Source organism: Rhipicephalus sanguineus, unplaced genomic scaffold (assembly GCF_013339695.2).
Source record: "Rhipicephalus sanguineus isolate Rsan-2018 unplaced genomic scaffold, BIME_Rsan_1.4 Seq213, whole genome shotgun sequence".
Taxonomy (NCBI): Eukaryota; Metazoa; Arthropoda; class Arachnida; order Ixodida; family Ixodidae; genus Rhipicephalus; species Rhipicephalus sanguineus.
Window position 1 is genome coordinate 49,621 of NW_023614783.1, and position 19,204 is coordinate 68,824.

The window sequence follows — 19,204 nt, forward strand, 5'->3', positions numbered from 1 at the left end:
TAAATTACTATAGAGAGCAAATATCGTAGGTACAGCGCAAGAAATTCAGGGAGGAGAACAATGATAGAGCAAAAGCGCTCTTTCCTGTCTCTTTGCTTTCCTTCCTAAATTTGTTGCCCTGTACGTACAATATTTAGTATGAACCAACTCGCCCAAATCAAGCTGTTGGTGCTATATATAGCAGCGCGACACATGGCAGTTTTGTATTTCGCTTTGCGGGCTACCCTTGTTACTTCTTCTTCATTGAAACTTTTTCTTTTATGAAAGGTGTAAGCAGTAAAACGTATGGACAATTAAAGCAAGTAAGTTGTACAAATGAAATAAGTGCGGTTGCAAGTTCGTGCGGCACATACCGCCAAAGCTCAGGATCCACCCATTAACAGCTGCTGCCTCCTATTGTACTACAGCCTAACGGACTTGAGAAAAGTAGCTATAGGTAACTCGATACATAGTGGACCCCGCATTGATCTTCTTTAATTACTTAACTTGGCCGGGCCACATTCCATAGCAAACGCCAAATGGTGCCTAACAGTTCTGAATGGTTCCCGGCGATCGAAGCACCCTGTCGCAAGTTATCGTGAACCCCGACGAGAAAATACGCAGTCCTACAACATCGCACTTTTCATGTAAAGCCGACTGATAATGAAGTCGAGGAGACAATATGACGTCTCGCTTTATTTTTCTAAATGCACAAATAAATACTAAGACGATGGCAAAAAGCAGACGAAAAAACAACGCGCTGCGCTGTGAGCCAAACCCACGACCTCTCGAGACACTGGCGTAGCCGAGGGTGGGCGGGTGGGCGGGTGGGCGGGTGGGTGGGGGAGGGGGAGGTGTTTTATGCCTTATTCCCCAAAATGTCTGTTTCGCAAGTGCATATTTACACGCGCCCATACAAACGCATGCAGCACGAACACGAGAGTATGGCTGAACTTACGCGAAAAAAAAAATTCTGGCGGCGCTACTGTCAGGAGAGCTGACAGTCTAGCGAACAGATCCGGCATAAAATTGTCGCACCAATATAAGCCCCCCCCCCCCTTTTTTTTTTACTGCTCAGCCTATAGATCACGTAGGTGCACCCTTTGCCTAAACTTTGACAGCGGCCGGGAATCCTTGCCAGAGATGCAGAGACCAGGAGTGCTGGCCTCTCATCCCTGCCCCCCTTTCATTTACTCTCTCTCCTCTGCTCCGCTATGCCACGCCGCCCCGAAGCGCCGCTCAGAAGCGCTCCTATCGGCTCGTGGGGCTCCGCAGGCAAGCCGCATCTCTCTCCTCGTGCAGACGACGCGGACGCTGGACCGTCCGCCGCGCGCGAAAAATTTGCTTTCCCGTATTTGCACATTCCTTTATCGTGTTATTACTTTTATTTTTATTGGGGCCACGTGTCTTCAGGTGTTGCTAGCATTCGCGAGTGTCACAGCGTGCACCAACTGTGCATGTCTCATCGGTTCCCGCGACTCGTCCGTCCCTGTTCCTCTTGTGAGAACAAGTATCGCTGGAAAACTCAACCGTGTTACGCACCTACTTCCTCTGGAATACTTCATCTGGGAAACGCCTGAACGTCAATTCTCCAGGATTCGTTTCCGACGACCGTACGAGTCTGACGTGTTTCCCAAATTTCTTTGTTTGGTCTTCACTGCACTGTTTTACTGTCATGTAAGTGAAACAGCTTTTCGTCACTTGTCGCTACACTTTCGTGCGCTCTGTTATAGAATTTTTCAAGTAGTACTTATATAAAAGCTACTCCTTAAGAACGCACACGTACGAGCAAATTTTACGCAGTGTAAGATTTTTGTTGCTTGGAGAAACAAAAGTATCACATTGAACCCTCTGCGGGACCAGGTGCGTGCGTTTCTGTGCGATTGTCTGCGCTGTGAACTATAGACGTCGCTTACATCGTCTGTACAATGATCTTATGGAATCATGACGATGAATATCTGGATGTCCATGCGTACTTAGGAGATGATGCGGAAGAGTTTCAGCAGTCTGGATCTGCGATTGTTTTCCCTTGAACTTGTGCAGGAGAAATATAGTTACTTCTAGGGGGATATTTTTTCTCCGTTACAAGTTCAAGACAAAGGACGATCGCAGACACAGACTGCTGAAACTCTTCTGCATCATTTTTCAAGTAGGTATGATCATCCAAGCGAAGCGAGAAGAAATTCAGCAGATAGCATTAGTCCGTGGTAATATAAGTTGATTGTATTTAGTTTCAGTAGTACAAGGCTGTTGCAAAATTTTCGTGAGAGGTCGTTGAACAGGGAACGTCCCTTGAGCTTAAAGCACCCCTTGCTCAACGACTTGTCATCACTTCAAGCATCCGTCTTCGCCAAAACTCCTACTTTGTTTCCATTGCAAAATTCCAGAATCTTAAGTGTTTAAAGCGCGATCTAATCATGAGAGATGCCGAAGACACGGAACTAAGTTTTTACCACATGAGGGTTTTGAAACGCTAATTATAAGCACACTAGGGCTGCAAATATTAAAATTGTTACGTGGCACATCTTCGGCTTTTACGTGAATGTTCGAGAAAAAAAATGACATTTATTACTTGTTAAAACTCACACCATTGCACAATGAGGAAAAATACATACACGTCTTCGAACGAAGGGCGTACGATTAGCGATTATATCAATCATGTCAAGCAGCCGCGCTCACGAATAGGCCCTATCGACAGCCGCTATTTAAAGCACAGGGTTATCTTTTCTGTGATAGTCACGCGTGCCTTATATGCCACTTATTAAAGCTGTTGCACTTAATCAACAACCAACTTACGCATATGCTTCCTCTCTGTTGATTTTTTATCAATAGCCATTTAATAATACTGTTGCATTTAATGAGCAACTGACTTCAGCATGCTGATATTTCATCAACAGTTATTACAACTACAACAAATTACAACATCAACAAATTACAACTACAAATTACAAGAACAAAAAAATTAAAAGCAACCAAGTGTATCGTGTGCGCTATCCACGAACATATAGCCTAAACACCATAGAAATCGTTAAGTTCACAAAGAGCAGACGAAGCACCGCTTGTCTTCAACCGTTAAACCACCAAGTATACACTGTAACGAGTAGTTTAAAGTTTGCGTCAGACATCCTTGGACGAAATCCTCCGATATTATTTCCGTGGTTACTTACAGCGAGTGCTTGTCCAGGATGTGTACTTACTCTTACTCTTGCAAAACATCGTTCGGGCTGTTTATGTTCGCGCGCAGACACTCGTGTTTTGCGCACTAGAACACAGGAGATCGCGGCGCTCCTTTTTCCTCGCGCACTATGTGTATCAGCGCGTAACTATTTCCTGGAACAAAGCCAGCACAAATGACCCAGTTTCGCTGGGCGGCTGCAGTCATAGAAGAACACATCGTACTCGGAACCTCGATGAGACACAGCACGCATCTGCCCCACTTTGTCGATGGATACGTGCGGACGCCCGCTCCGCACGTTTTTTCAAATCTACTATCTCCTCTACTCTGTTGTTCCCCTGAGCTTTCCTCCTTTATTGCCCGCAGAAAACAGCGCCGCTCTTTTTTTTCTTCTTCTTACGATAACCACTTTTTCCACTCCTGCCTCTGACACGCACGTACTTCCCCTCTACGCCGCCTTGAGCCCATGACAAACACAATTTCTTGGGTATCTTTGTATGCGATCGACGTTCTCGATATTTCAAAGTATCGTGGACACTTCGTTGAGGCTCGCTACATGCGCCAATGTTTAGGTACGTTTAGGTTCGCTTTCTGAGAGCGAGGAGCCAGGCTTGGACGTCGCCTATGTTGTGCCTTTATTGCCTCGGTATTTTTAAGCAGAGGACAGCGTGACCGCGAACACACACGCACACGCACACACCAATGAATGAATGAATGAATGAATGAATGAATGAATGAATGGAATGAATGAATGAATGAATGAATGAATGAATGAATGAATGAATGCTGTGTGGGGCCAGATTTTATTTGCGCTTATTTTCTCCGCACATTTTCTACCTCACGGCCACTCCCGGTGCACAAGAAGCAACCGGAATACTAACCTGGTTGACCTATCTGTATTTCTTGCCCTCTACATACATACAGACATGGAGAAAGAGACTCATATGTTATTTAGTTCCAAGCTCTTCGACATGCCTCACCTTGCATTCGTTCTTGATTCCCCTTATGTGTTGCTCACGCTACACAATCTTAAGCTCAAATTAGCAATGTAACGCAATTCCGAGCTAATTGCACAGATAATGAAAGACCATGCCTAATAAGGTGAGCGTGCATTTGAATAGTGTATCAGCAGCTCATCTGCGTTCATTTTGCCTTTACTGCCATCTCAACCTTTCTTGACGCAATCAAACCACTTATTTTCTATTCGACTAAGAAGCTAACACGACGTCCTATTATTTTGCAAACATCCAGCTCTCAGCGCTGTCCTTAAGATCCGCTGAACTGGAAACTTGCTTATAAACGAGCTAATCACAAAGCTAATAAGCACGCCAGGCCTGCACACGTATTTATGACCTGCCTTTAAATATATACTTGAAATTATATCAATGTGCGCGGAGGACTTTGAGCTTAAATTTACATAAGGATGGTGCATTCACTGCAGTAGATGACAGTGTACCAGCAAGCACAAGGACTGTACATGATTTCTTGCGGGCAAATATTTACTGAAACAAAATTCACACACAAAAGACATGCCATTGCTCCATCATTCAAGTTTTCAGAAGAGCTTCGGGTGACCTTAACAGCTTTTTTTTAGTTGTGTCCTTCCTTAATTTAATAAAACGCGAGTAACATACGGTATCCATATCATTCGCACAGCAGCCGTCTAGTTAAGCAAAAGCGATGAAGCCATTTAAGGAATTAATTTCACGTGTAAAGGAAAAAAAATGGCGAAGCTTGCACTAAGTCGCGCAAGGCTTGCAACGGCGAAATTGGACGATTCTGAAGACTAATCTGGCTGCTTCTAGGTTGTTGCTAGGCTTTAGCCAGGTTAGTCACGACACGGATGCCCCAACTCCATAACAGAGCGTTTTCTGCACCTCTCATAGATCTACGGGCACGTCGTCGTTGGCGTAGGGCTTCCATCGCTTCGGGCTCTTCTCGCCGCCGCCGTTGCTTTTCCCTTTCCCTAGTATGGCAACTAGTCGTTCCAACACTTTCTATCTTTTTATGTCTCTATTCCCATTATTCCTTCTATCTTTCTCTCTTTCTTTCCATACCCTCTTCTCTTAGTGAACCAGTGAGTAGGGGGATTTCCTTCACCTCATCATCACATCTCTCCTCCTCACGCTCACTTCCCTTTCCCGCCCCCTTTGATACACTATACTATACAAGGCTACGCTATGCTCTGCTAGCGTTCCTGGGTAGCCGAGTGGTTAGGACGCTCACCTTCGGATCGAAGGTACGCGGGCTCGAATCCCGCGTCGTGAAGAATGTTCTTTTCGGCAAGAATATTGCTCTTTATAAATCTTTCTTTCCGTCTCTCTGTTTGTTTGTCTCTTTCTTTTTTTCTCTCTCTTTCTCTCTCTCTGCACTCGTTCTCAGGGTTATTACAGGCCACCAGGGGCATAGCCAGAAATTTTTTCGGGGGGGGGGGGTTTAACCATACTTTATGTATGTTCGTGCGTGCGTTTGTATGTGTGCGTGTATATATACGCAAGCAAAACTGAAAAATTTCGGGGGGGGGGGGTTTGAACCCCCCCTTGGCTACGCCCCTGCAGGCCACGCCTTAGCAGTGAGTAGTGGGACCTGCCCAAATTCTGTGGCACATACCCGTTCATGGTGGTGATAGTTTTCCGATAGGCCGCACATTGCGGCTAGCTTCAAACAGCTGCGCTGTTAAATGTGGGCGTGCAGTTACCCACATAATCATTGCACTAAACTCCTCTAAATAAAACACGGGAAGAATAAGCGTATAAACCATGTAACAATGCAAAATAAAACAGACTTTCTTCAACTGAAGATGCTATACGCAGCCTAAAAATGTCTAAAGTATATGAAGCATCTAAAATTGGGGTACCGGTATTGGCTGCGCTATTGTGAATCCCGCCTATTATAAACATCATGTCAGAAAGCTAACTCTCTCAAGCTACGTTGATTTCATTAGCTTTAAATGTTCGGCGAGGGTTTAGTTACAGAACTGTGACATATATAGAATTGTTGCATATATTCGAGTTGCATGCTAACGAAGTTCTAAACGTAATCTCTTTTTTCCATTCTTGCCTTGATTGCTCAGATGTTGAGATCATTCTTAATGAGCAATAAAAACCTTCAAGACCTAGCAAAAAAGTTCCAAGTTTTACCATTATTAGTCTGTAACTGATTTCTTTTGAACTGCATCTTTATGCAGATTGGTCCGGCAAATCCTTTTAAGTACAGTAACAATTCCTATGCATCCGATTCATTCGAATATAAATGACTTCGAGTGCAAGCTGTGGTTAGCTTTTAGACAGCAAAAAGTACCGCTTCTGTCCGCCTTCCCACTGCTACATTTCTCACTCCGTTTACCCGTCAACTTTTCGCAGGGTTTATTATTTCTGTTTGACTTTATCAACCCTTAAAACTTTACCTTACCATATTCTACATAAGTATTATCGCAAAGCTCATTATAACTTTAAATGAGTTCTAATATAGAAAACCAATCAATCCTTCTGAGAAAAACCCTATCACTTTTCTGAGACTGGCTAGCTACGTACTCTCAGACTGCATCAAAGTGCACAAGAGTAATTCTGAATTACGCCCTAGAAATCATTCGCAGTTGTACATAGAACAAAGGGAAAGACAGAGGATCATGTTAGCGCACAAAGGCCATAAAGCGGGAAGCTAAGTAACGTACGATCTTGAACACTGGAACAAGGCAGATAACATTGTTTTGGTGAGGAGCCCATAAAACGGAATATTTCCCTTATGTTTGAGGCTTGGCAGAAAACATGACCCTTACAGAACAATCGCAGGAAAACGGCTGTAATAGAACCATCAATAAATTAATCAAGCTCTTTTCGCTTTTTGCACCGTACCTTATTACCTCGCGCGATAAGGCTTTTCATGTCTATAATAATATATAAACAAAGTATAAGAAACGCATCTACAATTTATAGGTTGTACATTGAACGTTAGTTGAATTTTAGCGCCAGTCCTATACACCGAGCGTCAGACTTAATGGAGACGGTGTACTGAATAAAACCTACTGATGTAGCTTTATTGCAACTAAAATACCACTTTGCGAGTGTTCTGTATGACACTTCATCATGCTTTCGAGCATATTCTGCAAAAAAAAAAGGAATAAAAATTAACGTTGAGCAAAGTAGAGTGAATCATGCTAAGCGATTCGAAGTTTCGACACTATGATTCGAGTTGCAAAAAACATTTAGAGCTTCTATATGCCTTACTTTTCATCCTTTATTTTCCTTCACTTCAGGCCATCTGGACTTGCCCTTCTGGTAGCTGCCTGGCTGCTAGTCCTAGTTCGTCGTGCGGGTTCGGACGATCTGGTACCTGACCTCTGCAACCTTATTGACCAGCCCATGTACTGTCGTTGCGACGCCAATGACATGGATGAAGTTGCCGAAGTCACCTGTTACGTGGGACGGAAACTTCCGGTGGATCATATTGTCTTTCAGTCGTTCGAACGGCAACCGAGTGTCGTTTCTGTAGCGTTCACGGCGTTCGGTAGCGAATATAAGCTCGACTTTGTGCCAACGTTGGCATTGCTCCACATGCCACAAATCGAACGTGTCAAGATTTCCCAAGCGGAGCTCGGAGACGTCAAGCCACACGCGTTTCACAACCTGTCGCAGCTCGCGGTCCTCTCACTGGACTCAAACGAGATCACCAGCTTAGACGCAGACGCCATCGCGGACCTTCCGCGCCTCAAGAAGCTCGAGCTCGCCGACAACAAGCTGAGAAGGCTGCGGGCCGGCTCCCTCAAGAACCTGCCTTCCCTGACGCATCTGTTCCTCGAGCGCAACCAGCTGGAATTGGTGGACGACGGCGCGTTCGAAGACCTGGGCTCCCTTCGCGAGCTGGAGCTGAGCGACAACGCGATCCAGAAGCTAAGCGAGCAAAGCTTTCGCGGTCTGGCGCGCGTAGCGAGGCTCGACCTGTTCCGCAACAAGCTGACGCGCCTCGAGGCCCGCGTGTTCAGCGGCATGCCCCAGCTGGCCGAGTTGGACCTCAAGTACAACGAGCTGTCCGAAGTCGACCCGCTGGCCTTCGAAGGCTGCCGCAACTGACGGTGCTCTACATGTCGTACAACCGACTGCGCGTGCTGCCCGCGAACATGTTCCGCGGGGCTCCCAACCTGGTGTCCGTGGACCTGTCGCAGAACCAGCTGCTCACGATTACCTGGAGGACGATCCAGGACCTGGCCAAGATTGACGCCGAGTCCTTCGACATGAGCCTCACCGGTGAGGGGAGACGCATTTTCTGACTATTTATTGATGGTTCTATAGGTTAGGTGGGCTTTTATTTTTTGCTTTTATTTTTTGCAACGCTCGCGTTGGTTTGCTTAAAAATTTTGATTCTGGCAACATAATGATGTAAGCTCAGACATACAAATAGATATGAGCGAATCGATTCCTCAAAATCCGCGAACACGGGGAGGACTGAACTGCAAAGAAAAAAGAATAAATGGGTATTTCGAAAAGTTTCGCAGCTAATTCAATGACAATTTGTCCATGTCTGGATATCGAACCTGGGTCGAAAGTCTGTCCAGGGTTAGTCGAGTAGGAGCCGGACAACCTTGCTCTATCGCGAAACCAAGTGAATTCGAACCCTTAAACTCTGAAAAAAGCACAACTTGTACGGAGACTCAGAAAGAACACAGGAAGGAGTTTCCGGGCAAGTCGCGCTTTTTTCATTATTAACCTAAACCAACATGCGCAATATATATAGTTATCCTAAATACATACATACATGCATTGCAAGATTTAGAAAATATCCTCCTGCGCCCACAGAAGCTAGTTTTGGTTGGGGAAATAAGATATTGCACAACCCCATAGACTCTTTATATTACAATAACGTTTTTGGTAGTCCATGCGCCCTAGCATATTTATTCATAATTCTCTCAAAACAGCTATGTGTGCCATGCACCACGTAGACCAACGGGAACACGAGCCGCAAGAAGTGCACGAGAAGATTTCGCCCTCGTGCACTTGACCTTGACGGCACTCGGGCAGCCCATATGCGCGAGACTGACTCGTAGAACAGAGACCGGGGAGAAGAAGATAGCGTACACAAACACACGGCACCCCCAAGCCCGTGCCCTCAGCCGGCATGCCTTTGAGACAGGACAACCTTATATACAGTATACATTCGTGCCGACAGATCGGTTCCTGCCGCCGTGCTTCCTAAAGAAGAGCGGTAGCAAAGGATCGAGAGAACATACCCCCTCACCACGGTGGATGCGTACTTTCTATATAAGTGGCACAACCTCTCCAGGCGCAACCAACATAGAAACCAGGCTGCGTTTTCTTACCGTTAGTCTTATTCTCGGCCTGCTCAACGAGCAAGCTGATCAACGAAGAACAGGCCCCGCACGTTGTGAACAAGAAAAGCGCTCAAAGAAGCAAAACGTTTCTTCGTAGATACTTCACTTTATTCTCTTTATCGCAGTTGCGCTCGAGCATGTATACAAAGCCGCCTTTCCTTTACGGGTGTGTGACAGGGCTCTGGCCTTTTGATATAGCATACAGCAGGCTACGCGCGTTGGCGAGTGAAACGCGAATAGACATCGTTTCGGCACAGCCTCCCAGTGATTACATGTGTTATTGGTCCCGACGCAACGAGGAATCGAGACATCGCCACGTCGCACATGCTTGCGCCACGTGGGCCTGCGAGCAAGGGTCACCGCATCGTTTTATTCGAGGAAGCCTAAACAAAAGAATCATCAGGACTCCATGACTCAGCTACTCCTAGCGTCGGTTGTTACATCTGACCTCTCTTAATCTTCTTGTTTCTTCGTCTTTAAGACGCTCTCTGACCTTATAGACGCCTTGTGCGACAAATTAATCTCCGATGGAGCTTCTTTAATCTTACTGGTGGCGAGGTTAGCACAGGCAGGAACGAGACGGTTGGCTTTTTCGGCCTCATTTCTTGACCTGGAGCCCCGTTCACACTGGGAAGATATACACTCTAAGCCGAAAAGGACTAAAAGAGGGGGGGGGGGGGCAAAGTCTGCCCCATACCGTTACTCTGCCGGACCTGACCCGTCATTGCTTGTTTTCGACGATAATGACTGCCGAGGGTTCCAGATGTTGCATTCCAAGAACTCTTTACTTCTCATCTTTACTCCGGGAAGGCCAGGGACCAAAGGCAGGTCTTTGCGAAAAGCGCCGCCATCACTTCATTTTCAGTTTTTCATCCATTGTAAAGCATGGGGAGGGGGGGTGGCCTCGCTGGGATGAAACACTGCCCCCCCCCTCCCCCAATGGGGAACCCTGCGCACGCCTATGCCACCAACTCTACCTAAACGTGCTGTATCATGGCAAGAAGGGAGACGAATTTCAGCGCAGCTGCTTGCATGAGAGCCACGGCCACGTTGGCAGCGTTCTACTTCCACGGCGTACGTAGACATACACGCATTGCCTTCCGTTCTCTCGTAACCTCGCGTTTTGATTGGCTAGCGACAAGCGATGCTTTTCTCCCGACGACGAAAATCCGTCTCGGACCTATCGGCGCGACGAAGGCTTCTGGTCGCGCGACGAGCCGAACGATTTGTGGAGCGACCGGAAATTATTCAGTATTAACGGGATTAAAGGATGCAATAACCTGGCTCGGCATTTCACCCGCAAAATACCTTTATCTGCACAGTCAAGCTACCGCTGTGTGTATCTGGATCTATACCTACTCCATATTTATGCCATGCACCCATGAGTCTCGTGTTCTTCTGGAAGTAATAACTACTGCTTTGGGCTTATCCGTACTCAACGCGTCCACTGGTGCTCGTGTTTTGTTTTTTTCTTCACTTATTTGCTTGTAGGTACCTTAGCCGCCTTTATAAATTGTGCGTAAGGTTCTGTCCACCGATTTTGTGTTCTGTTGTAGCTTCATAGCATCAGAGCTAAATAGTGCCGACAACTGACGATATCGCGAACCAATTTTTCTTTGTGTGTTTACATGTCCATTGCATTCACCGCCTTCTGGATTTCTCCGTCACGACACAGCTTTATTATGATTGCTGAAAATGATTGATCGACACATCGGAACGTGATCTACCATTCCTCTTTGCCGGGCGGCAACGGCCGGGCACTCAACGTCTAAAGAAGCAGATGCGAAAAACACTCTCGGAAATGAAAGCCTCGCAAGATGTCGCTCTCGTCCTGCGAGCGTGAAAGAAGCAGGAAACGGAAGTGAAAAGAGAAAGAACAGCATACCGTTTCCAGAGGTAGCTCCACTGATTTCGATAAGATGGATGAAATCGGCCAACGAAATCCGTCAAAATCGTGCCGAGCCGAGCAGAACGCTCGCAAATGTTTCCCCATTTAGTTTTGTACTATTATTTTGTATCTCCGCAGTCAGTTCGCAATTCTGCGTTTCATCTCCCACTTCGGCCCTTTTTCTTTTTTCTGTGCACACAAATCTGTCAGTGTCATCACTTCGCGAGCGTCCGTTTCTGGCTCCAAGAATACTTCCGCGTCCCATCCTCTGGAATCCGTAGGCGTGCGCAGGGCTCCCCATTAGGGCGGGGGGGGGGGGCAAAGTTTTGTCGCAGCCCCCCTCCCCCCTGGTCGAGTCCAAAGGACAACATGCTTCACAATGCATGAACAAATGAAAATCAAGCCATGACGTGCTTCTCACAATGGCCTGCATTTAGTTCGTGGCTATCGGGAGTAAAGATGGCCAGTAAACTTTTCTTGGAAGTCATCAGGGGCCTTCGGCCGCCATCATCGTCAAAAACCTGCATGGCCACATGACCCTGCTTTTTAAGCAATGAACGGACAAGTGCGGCTGAGTAAAGCATGGGGCACACTTTGTACCCCCCCCCCCCCCTTAGCCTCCAGCCTCTCCAGCCGCGTGCTCTGCAGCCGCTCACTGGTGAAGGAAATCCTACATGAACAAATGTGTGAATTTCTCAAAATACCCAATTAGCGGGAAAGTGCTCGCATTATTAGAAGAGAAATGAAAGCATAACTTCTGCTTCACAATCTTATCGTCAAACCTTGGCGTCAATAGGTGAGTGTGACGTCCCAAACTCCAATTTTCTCGTATCAGCGCTGTCCAGGAAAATTTTTCGAAACCTGCTAAATTGGGCGATCCATTAAAAATCCAACCTTGACCTTTGCGTATATCTATAATAGAACGAGATATAGAGTAGAGGTGTGCACGGGCTCCGGGTAGCCCGAAAGCCCGAAAGCCCGAGCCGACCCGGCCCGCGGGCCGGGCTCGGGCCCGGGCCGGGCTCGGGCTACTCGGAGTTTTATCGGGCCAGGCTCGGGCCCGGCGCAAAGCCCGACTCAAGCCCGAAATGCAGAGAATGAACGGGAATTTTTTCCAGCACGCACACAGCGCCTTTTCCGCGACCGCCCTTTACCGCTTTTCCTTTATTCGCTTTAAACAAAAGGGGAGCAGGTAAAGCACTGCCTCTGTTGCACTCTAACAAACAGAGAAGTAACACCACCTGAGCTAGTGACGGCGCCACGCGACTGTTCCGCGTTAGGTTTAAGGCCAAATCCCATACGAGTGAAAATGCACGCGACAGCGACGAGCGACCCGACGTAGATCGCCTTCGTGCAAGCTGATGCTTGCATGGGCCATTGCATGGGCATACCCCATACACGTGACGGCTTTGACGAGCGAACTCCATTGTTGCTGGCATGAGGCCGTCTACTTGTATAGCAACAGAGCGCGCTGTCGCAGGTATGCACTGCAAATAAAACTATTGTTGCATCCAAATACCGGAAAAAACGATGTTTCGTTTTCGCAGCGAACCTTCAAAAAGCCGGGCCGGGCCGGGCCCGGGATTGTTTTCGTACGTCGGGCCGGGCCGGGCGGGCTCGCAGCCCTTTGCCGTCGGGCTCGGGCGGGCCTTAGACAATGTCAGCGGGCCCGGGCCGGGCTCGGGCTCGGAAATACGGCCCGCGCACAGCTCTAATATAGAGGGCAAAGCCGAACTGCTGCGGGAACTTCAGGAGTCCATCGGTCGCCCATCGTTAGTTTTAGCGTATTTTCTTTTTCCCACGACAGAAACAGTTGTTTTGCTAATGCAGGAACGTAATTATTAGCACACAGCCGAATTGAATATTTGTATACGATTATAATTTAGAAAGGTAAGACCCTGTTATCAATGCTGTTGGGATGAATGGGAAAACACTGGGAGGAAGGTGGTATTCCCTCACAAACGTGCAATAATGCTACGTAAACTTATATGTAGCAAAACTGGTGGTTCGGTACAAGCAATGACGTTATTAATAATTAGCTAATTAACCTAGTACCAGGTCAACACCTCCTTTGCACTGCATACGATCGCATAAATTTTTGGTCGCGTGGAATGAAAATGCTGGCGTATACATGTTCTATAATGCCATCCGCTTAAAACTGGCAAACGACCTCGTCAAGAGACGCGCAAGCAAAGCGCCTTGCGCAGTTTGCTCGATGCTTCCCGGACCGGCACCAGCATATTTCTTCGTAATCAGATGTTCCGACAGGCGCTCGGCAAGAGGTAAAGAATGATGGATCGATCACGTCGCTCTTCGCCTTGACGCAAACCTAAACAGACACGTTACGTCTGCTTAACGCCGTCTGTCTTTGTAACATGGACTTTCTGCTTTTTGCCGTTTCCTAACTCCCTAAACGCGGTATGCGTGTACCACCAACCATAGGTCGGTAAACTCACTCATGATTCGGCTCACTCAGGTTCACTCAGACTCAGATCGAGCCGTGAGTCCGAGTCCGTGCGAGTCCGTGTGAGTAATATTCTGGTGAGTTTGAGTCCGAGTGAGTCCGGTTGAGAAACATTTAGTGAATCTGAGTCCGGTTGGGTAAAACTTTGGTAAGTCTGAGTCCGAGTGAGCCTTAATCTTGAGTGAGTCTGAGTGAGCTTCACATTTTTTGCCGATCTATGGTCCTATCTACTCAACTTCAGCATTACGATCAGCCTTATGGCAGCTCACGTTTATACGCAATTGCATTCACCTCTACTCGCACATACTTCAGCGCACTAGCGTTCACACGCCAGCTCAGAGGCGTAAGTTCTGACCTCCGCCCCCCCCCCCCTCGCAAACTTTCTTACAGGAACTCTTGATAAAAATATCTCGTGTGAGTCATCTCTTTCAATAAAAACGTCGTTCCGGGTGGTCAAGTTGTATTTGAAGGTACGATATCAAAAGGCGTCAAGTAGAGCGCAGATTATGCGAGATATCGGTGATAAAGAGCATTCACAGAGCGGCCAAAAAATCTATTATGTGCTAATGGACTGAAGAGTCGACTTACTCAGACTCAGAGCGAGCCGTGAGTCTGAGTTTGAGTGAGTTCAAGTGAGTAATATCTTGGTGAGCTTGAGTCCGAGTGAGTCCGGTCAAGAAGACGTTTTGTGAGTCTGAGTCCAAGTGAGTCCGACTGAGGAAAACTTTGGTGAGTGTGAGTCCGAGTGAGCGCTGAGGGCAAAATATATTTCATGAGTGAGTCTGAGCGAGCTCCGCATATTTTGCCGACGTATGGTACCAACACACTTTGGGCTTTAAGCTCGTCGCTCCAGAACGCGCAGAGCCCCGGTTGCAATATGACAAGGCAGAAAGCCACGCGCCCGGAGACGTTGCAAGAAAACAATATTCCCTCCGGAAAGCGTCTGCATTTCGTCTGCATGTTTTCATGACCGCACAGATGCGTTGTACGCTTTACAAACGTTTCATTGGTACGTAGACGACGAAAACGTCCCCTGTGTCATCCACGCTTAAGGTCGGAAAATGAGCTCCGGGGTGACTCCAAACTTCTTATGCTCGAACAAGATAGAAACACATAGAATGATATTAGACAACTACAGTGTATACAAATTATTGCCTTCATGAGGAAAAGTTCCATTCTACCTAGTTTTGAAAGTACAGTTATTTGCGGTATGGAACATTTTGAGAAATTGCGAAAAATTGGTAAGCTTTGAAAAATCGCCGCGCTATGGTGAAAGCTTGTAAATCAGTACGAGAACAGATGGCGCAGGCATAAACTTTTATTTATTTATTGACAACGAGCAAATATAATGTGTTAGTTTAAAATTTATTTGACACTACCATACTATTTACCGAGTTTTGCAACCGACTCAATAGTGGTATACATCTCACAGCATTGTAGGACAATTTACATACTTCGCCCTCTTTAGATGTGCCGAGAGATGCAGTACAAAGAAGCGTAATATTACTTTTTTATGAGCGTAACTAAATTCTGAGCTTCACGCTCTTCAATTAGGTTTTTCGATCCCCGGCACTTTTTGTCGATGGATTGACGGCCCAAGTCTATACCCCTAAAGCTTTCGGGCATCTGCAAACACCTAAATCTTAAAGCTCCGTTACAATAGACTCGCTGTATACTATATCAGCCAATTTATTCGCTAACAGATACTCATATTTGGAGACAAAGGCTCTTCAAAACAAAAATATAACAAACAGGTTCGGTGCGTGCCGTGCTGGTCTTCCTTTCTTTGCTCTGAGCGCTCTTCTGGCTCCTTTTAGGCAGAATGACTTATTCTGTAGGTAGTCCTTGCATAACACTGAAAGAACACATATCTGACAACACAAAATATACCGTGCCCCTCATAGGAAACTACGCAACATAATTCTATGCACAAAGTTGTGAAAGGTTGTTCACCCCCTTCGCTAACATCCATTGGCCAGGCTCAATACATCAGCCACACTTGCTGAAGGGTGCACGTAGCTGAAAGCGTTTTCGCTCAGCTCAAATCGACGCGCGCCAAAGCAGACTCGTAGCGAAAGAACAAAACATGGCTGCGTCACGCTAAATCTACTCGATCCTCGACCACGGCCGCGCGCTGCCGTGCCTCGGCAGATAGTCGCGCGTTCCAGTTTCCAGTGTATGCATACGCCAGGAAAAGAGCATAGCTGTACAGTCCTTGCTGATTGAAAAGCGACATCAAATCTTTCAGTATTAGGGCTGGCATATAGTTTCTCACAATAATACCTGGTGGGAAATCTGGCGTCACCGTCAATGTGAATTTCTTAAGGGACGCCGTTGCCGCGATGGGAATCACGGTATGGTATAGTGCCGGTATGTGCACGGTATACACTATATATTCTAGGCACTATAGTATGTGTGTCTGCGAGGCTTGTGTTGGCTGGTGTTGAGCAAGGCTTCGGCTAAAAAGCGGATACGACTGCGGAAATGAAGCTTCTCTAAAACAAAACTTTTATAAAGCGATCTTATTCACGCGTATTATACTCTAGAATAAAAGTCCACCTACCTGTACGGAATAACCAAACAACGAAAGAAAGAAACAGACGACAAGCAGTCGCAGAGTGAACGCTGGCCTTGTCGTCTGCCTTCCAGGCTTAGCGTCCGTTCGTTACTTTTTACGCTTCGTAAAAGTGAACATCAACGCATAGTTAAAAAACTCGTTTCCGTACATTGATAAAAATAAATAGCTTACTACGTGCTCCTTCAGTACGAAATCAATCATTTTGACGTAAGGAACGTGTCGAAGCCAGAAGCCAGACGCGCCTTCGAGGCGTCCGGGCTCTTCGCGAACGATACCCATCTGAGTCAAGTCCGAAGCTCATATATCCCAGCATTCCCATGCATACAATAGGGAGCCCGTATGACCGGCCGGTCATGTAGGCTCCTTAGCATAATAGAGTTACTGTATATGCATATACAGTAACTCTAGCATACAACAGCTCGCAGCGCCAGTTTTCCCTCTAGGAGAGAGAGAGAAAGCTCTATTGTAAGAAACTCTATGAGGACTGGTATGCGCAGCTAGTCGAGATCGCCTCGTCATGTCGCTACGAAACTGACCGCTAAAGACAAGGTTAAAGACAAGTAAAGACAAGGTCAAGAGCGTAGAAACAAAGGTATGTGCATTACTTAGCCCTAAATTTCCGCATTTCAATCCGTGAGCACTCTGTGCTTAGACTTAGGTGCATGTTAAAGAAACTCAGGTGGTCGAAATTTCCGGAGCCCTCCACTACGGCATCCCTCATAATCATATCGTGGTTTTGGGACGTTAAACCCTAACAATTATTATTATTATTACGTGAGAACTGTCTCCGCCAGCACTATAATCACAACCAGTAATTACCCGAAAACGTACCCGAAAGGCTATCGTTGACACGTGCGCAACGCTAACTATAGGAGTTTTGAGCTGAAGCCACGAAAGTTTTCGACCAGCGAGAGGTATACAGCTTCGCTGCAAAACGAGCATGCACGTCTGTACTGCCACGGCCGCGTTGTGTGAAGCACTACTTGTAGCATAGTAACTTTTTGCCTGACAAAACTACCCACGAAACACGACAAGACACAACGCTATTCTCAACCGACCAGTTGACCAGGTCAATTGAGCGCCATGTCCTTTCGTCTTTCCTGTGTCGTTTTCTAGCGCTAAAAGTTAATAGGCAGTTTTAGAATAGCGTACGCTAAGTTAGCGTTACCTTTGCGGCCCGCTATTTCCGTCACTTAACGGAGCCCTCAAGCGGTTAGCGTACGACGCATGCGCAGTTGCGCGAAAAGCCAACACAAAGCTTTGCGTACGCTATTCTAAAACTGCCTACTATGGGCGAGAACCAACTAGCCCGTCAACACATTGTGTTAAGGTATACTTGCAGCGTTTCAACCAGCGCGGCCGTTGTGTACTGCGTAGTTCCCTCTGAAGTACTCTTACTCTTTGCTATCCACACGCAGGCAACAAGTTCAGCTGCGACTGTCGGCTGGCCTGGATCCTACACCTGGAGAAAGCCACGCGCAATGCAAAGTTCCGGCGAGAACTGCGCCACGTCAAGTGCGATTTCGAAGAAGCATCGGCTTCCAACATGACCGGCGGCAGCAAAGTGGTCCGGTTAAGCCTGAAACAGCTTGGATGCACGGAAGACTACGAACGACCCGCACTGGGCGATTTCGCTCACAACTGACGACACTCCGGCGTCCGGGATGTCTTCCGCGCGTCCTTACGACGATGACGATTATTACGACGTCAGCGATGACGAAGCAGGGAGACGAAAGAGACGAGAATTCGCCCGGATCGCCGCCGCAAGGCAGGCACCAGTCTCGAGAAGAGATACACACTGTAACGAACGAAGTCGATGTCATCCTGAGTCAGCAAAAGCTCTCGAGAAAGAGGCCTCGACGGCTAGCCACAACGTGCCTCACGGCACGTCTTCGAAAACCGCGCCGTTTCAGGCCGCGACTCTGCTAGTTTCAGCTTTCTTGTTCTCAGTCCGTGCGCAAAATTGCTGCAGGTGATAATGTCGAATCTGGAAAGCGTGGTTTATCACCGCGCATTGTTTCACGAAAAGAAAAAAAATGAGGCGAATAATGTAACGATTTATTCTGCTTGATTCTGTGTCATTTCTTGCCCGCCACGCGCTCTTGTTTCACTATTCACGGCCGGCCGATCCCGCTGACAGCGAATGCGGTGTGCCGCTGTGACCAGCGATGGGGGGCGATAAGGAATGGCGTTAGGGCATGATCGTTGCATTATCAATCCCTTCTCCTTTGAGATTGGACAAACAAAGGAGCTATTCTGGAACTGTCCATCTAATGAACATGTCCACTTCAGCCTGACGTCATCAGAGCTCGCTCCGTTGCTGCAAAAAGCGGCAAGCCGGGGCGTAATCGCACTGGTGCGTTAAAAGGGAGGCCGCGTTACACCGAACTCGAGAGACTAACGCAATCACAGAGTCAGTGTTAATGCATGGCCTCCGAGATTCGCGCGGCCATTCCGTTTCTTCATTTATGTCGAGAGTTGCGGAAGCTCCATCGTGTCAAGATGACGTTGTGGAAGAAGAACCGAAAAACAGAGGGCGCGCTGCTCGTCAAGCTCTGGCCGATCAACGGCGACCGAATTGGACAGTCCACTAAATGGACGCTTTGAGACTAGCTCCTCAACTAACTTTCACTGCAAATTTCACTCACACCATAAATCGGAGAGGTGTTCATTTAACTTTCAGAATATTATCAAGAACACCGATGAACAGCGTCATAAGTTTCGAGTTGATTTCTGAGATAGGCATCATAAACACATCATAAAGCAATATACGTTCGGTCTCGTAGATCTGGTGT

The 19,204-nt window shown here is 47.1% G+C and overlaps 1 protein-coding gene across 1 annotated transcript; it reads left to right on the plus strand.

Moving 5' to 3' along the window:
* Positions 1 to 1,263: 1,263 nt before the first annotated feature.
* Positions 1,264 to 18,054, plus strand: LOC119376716 (connectin-like). The gene is given in 4 exon segments (XM_037646460.2): positions 1,264 to 1,656; positions 7,410 to 8,209; positions 8,212 to 8,397; positions 17,828 to 18,054. Coding segments are annotated over 4 exon segments (1,215 nt in total). The 5' UTR covers positions 1,264 to 1,654.
* The last annotated feature ends 1,150 nt before the right edge of the window (positions 18,055 to 19,204 follow it).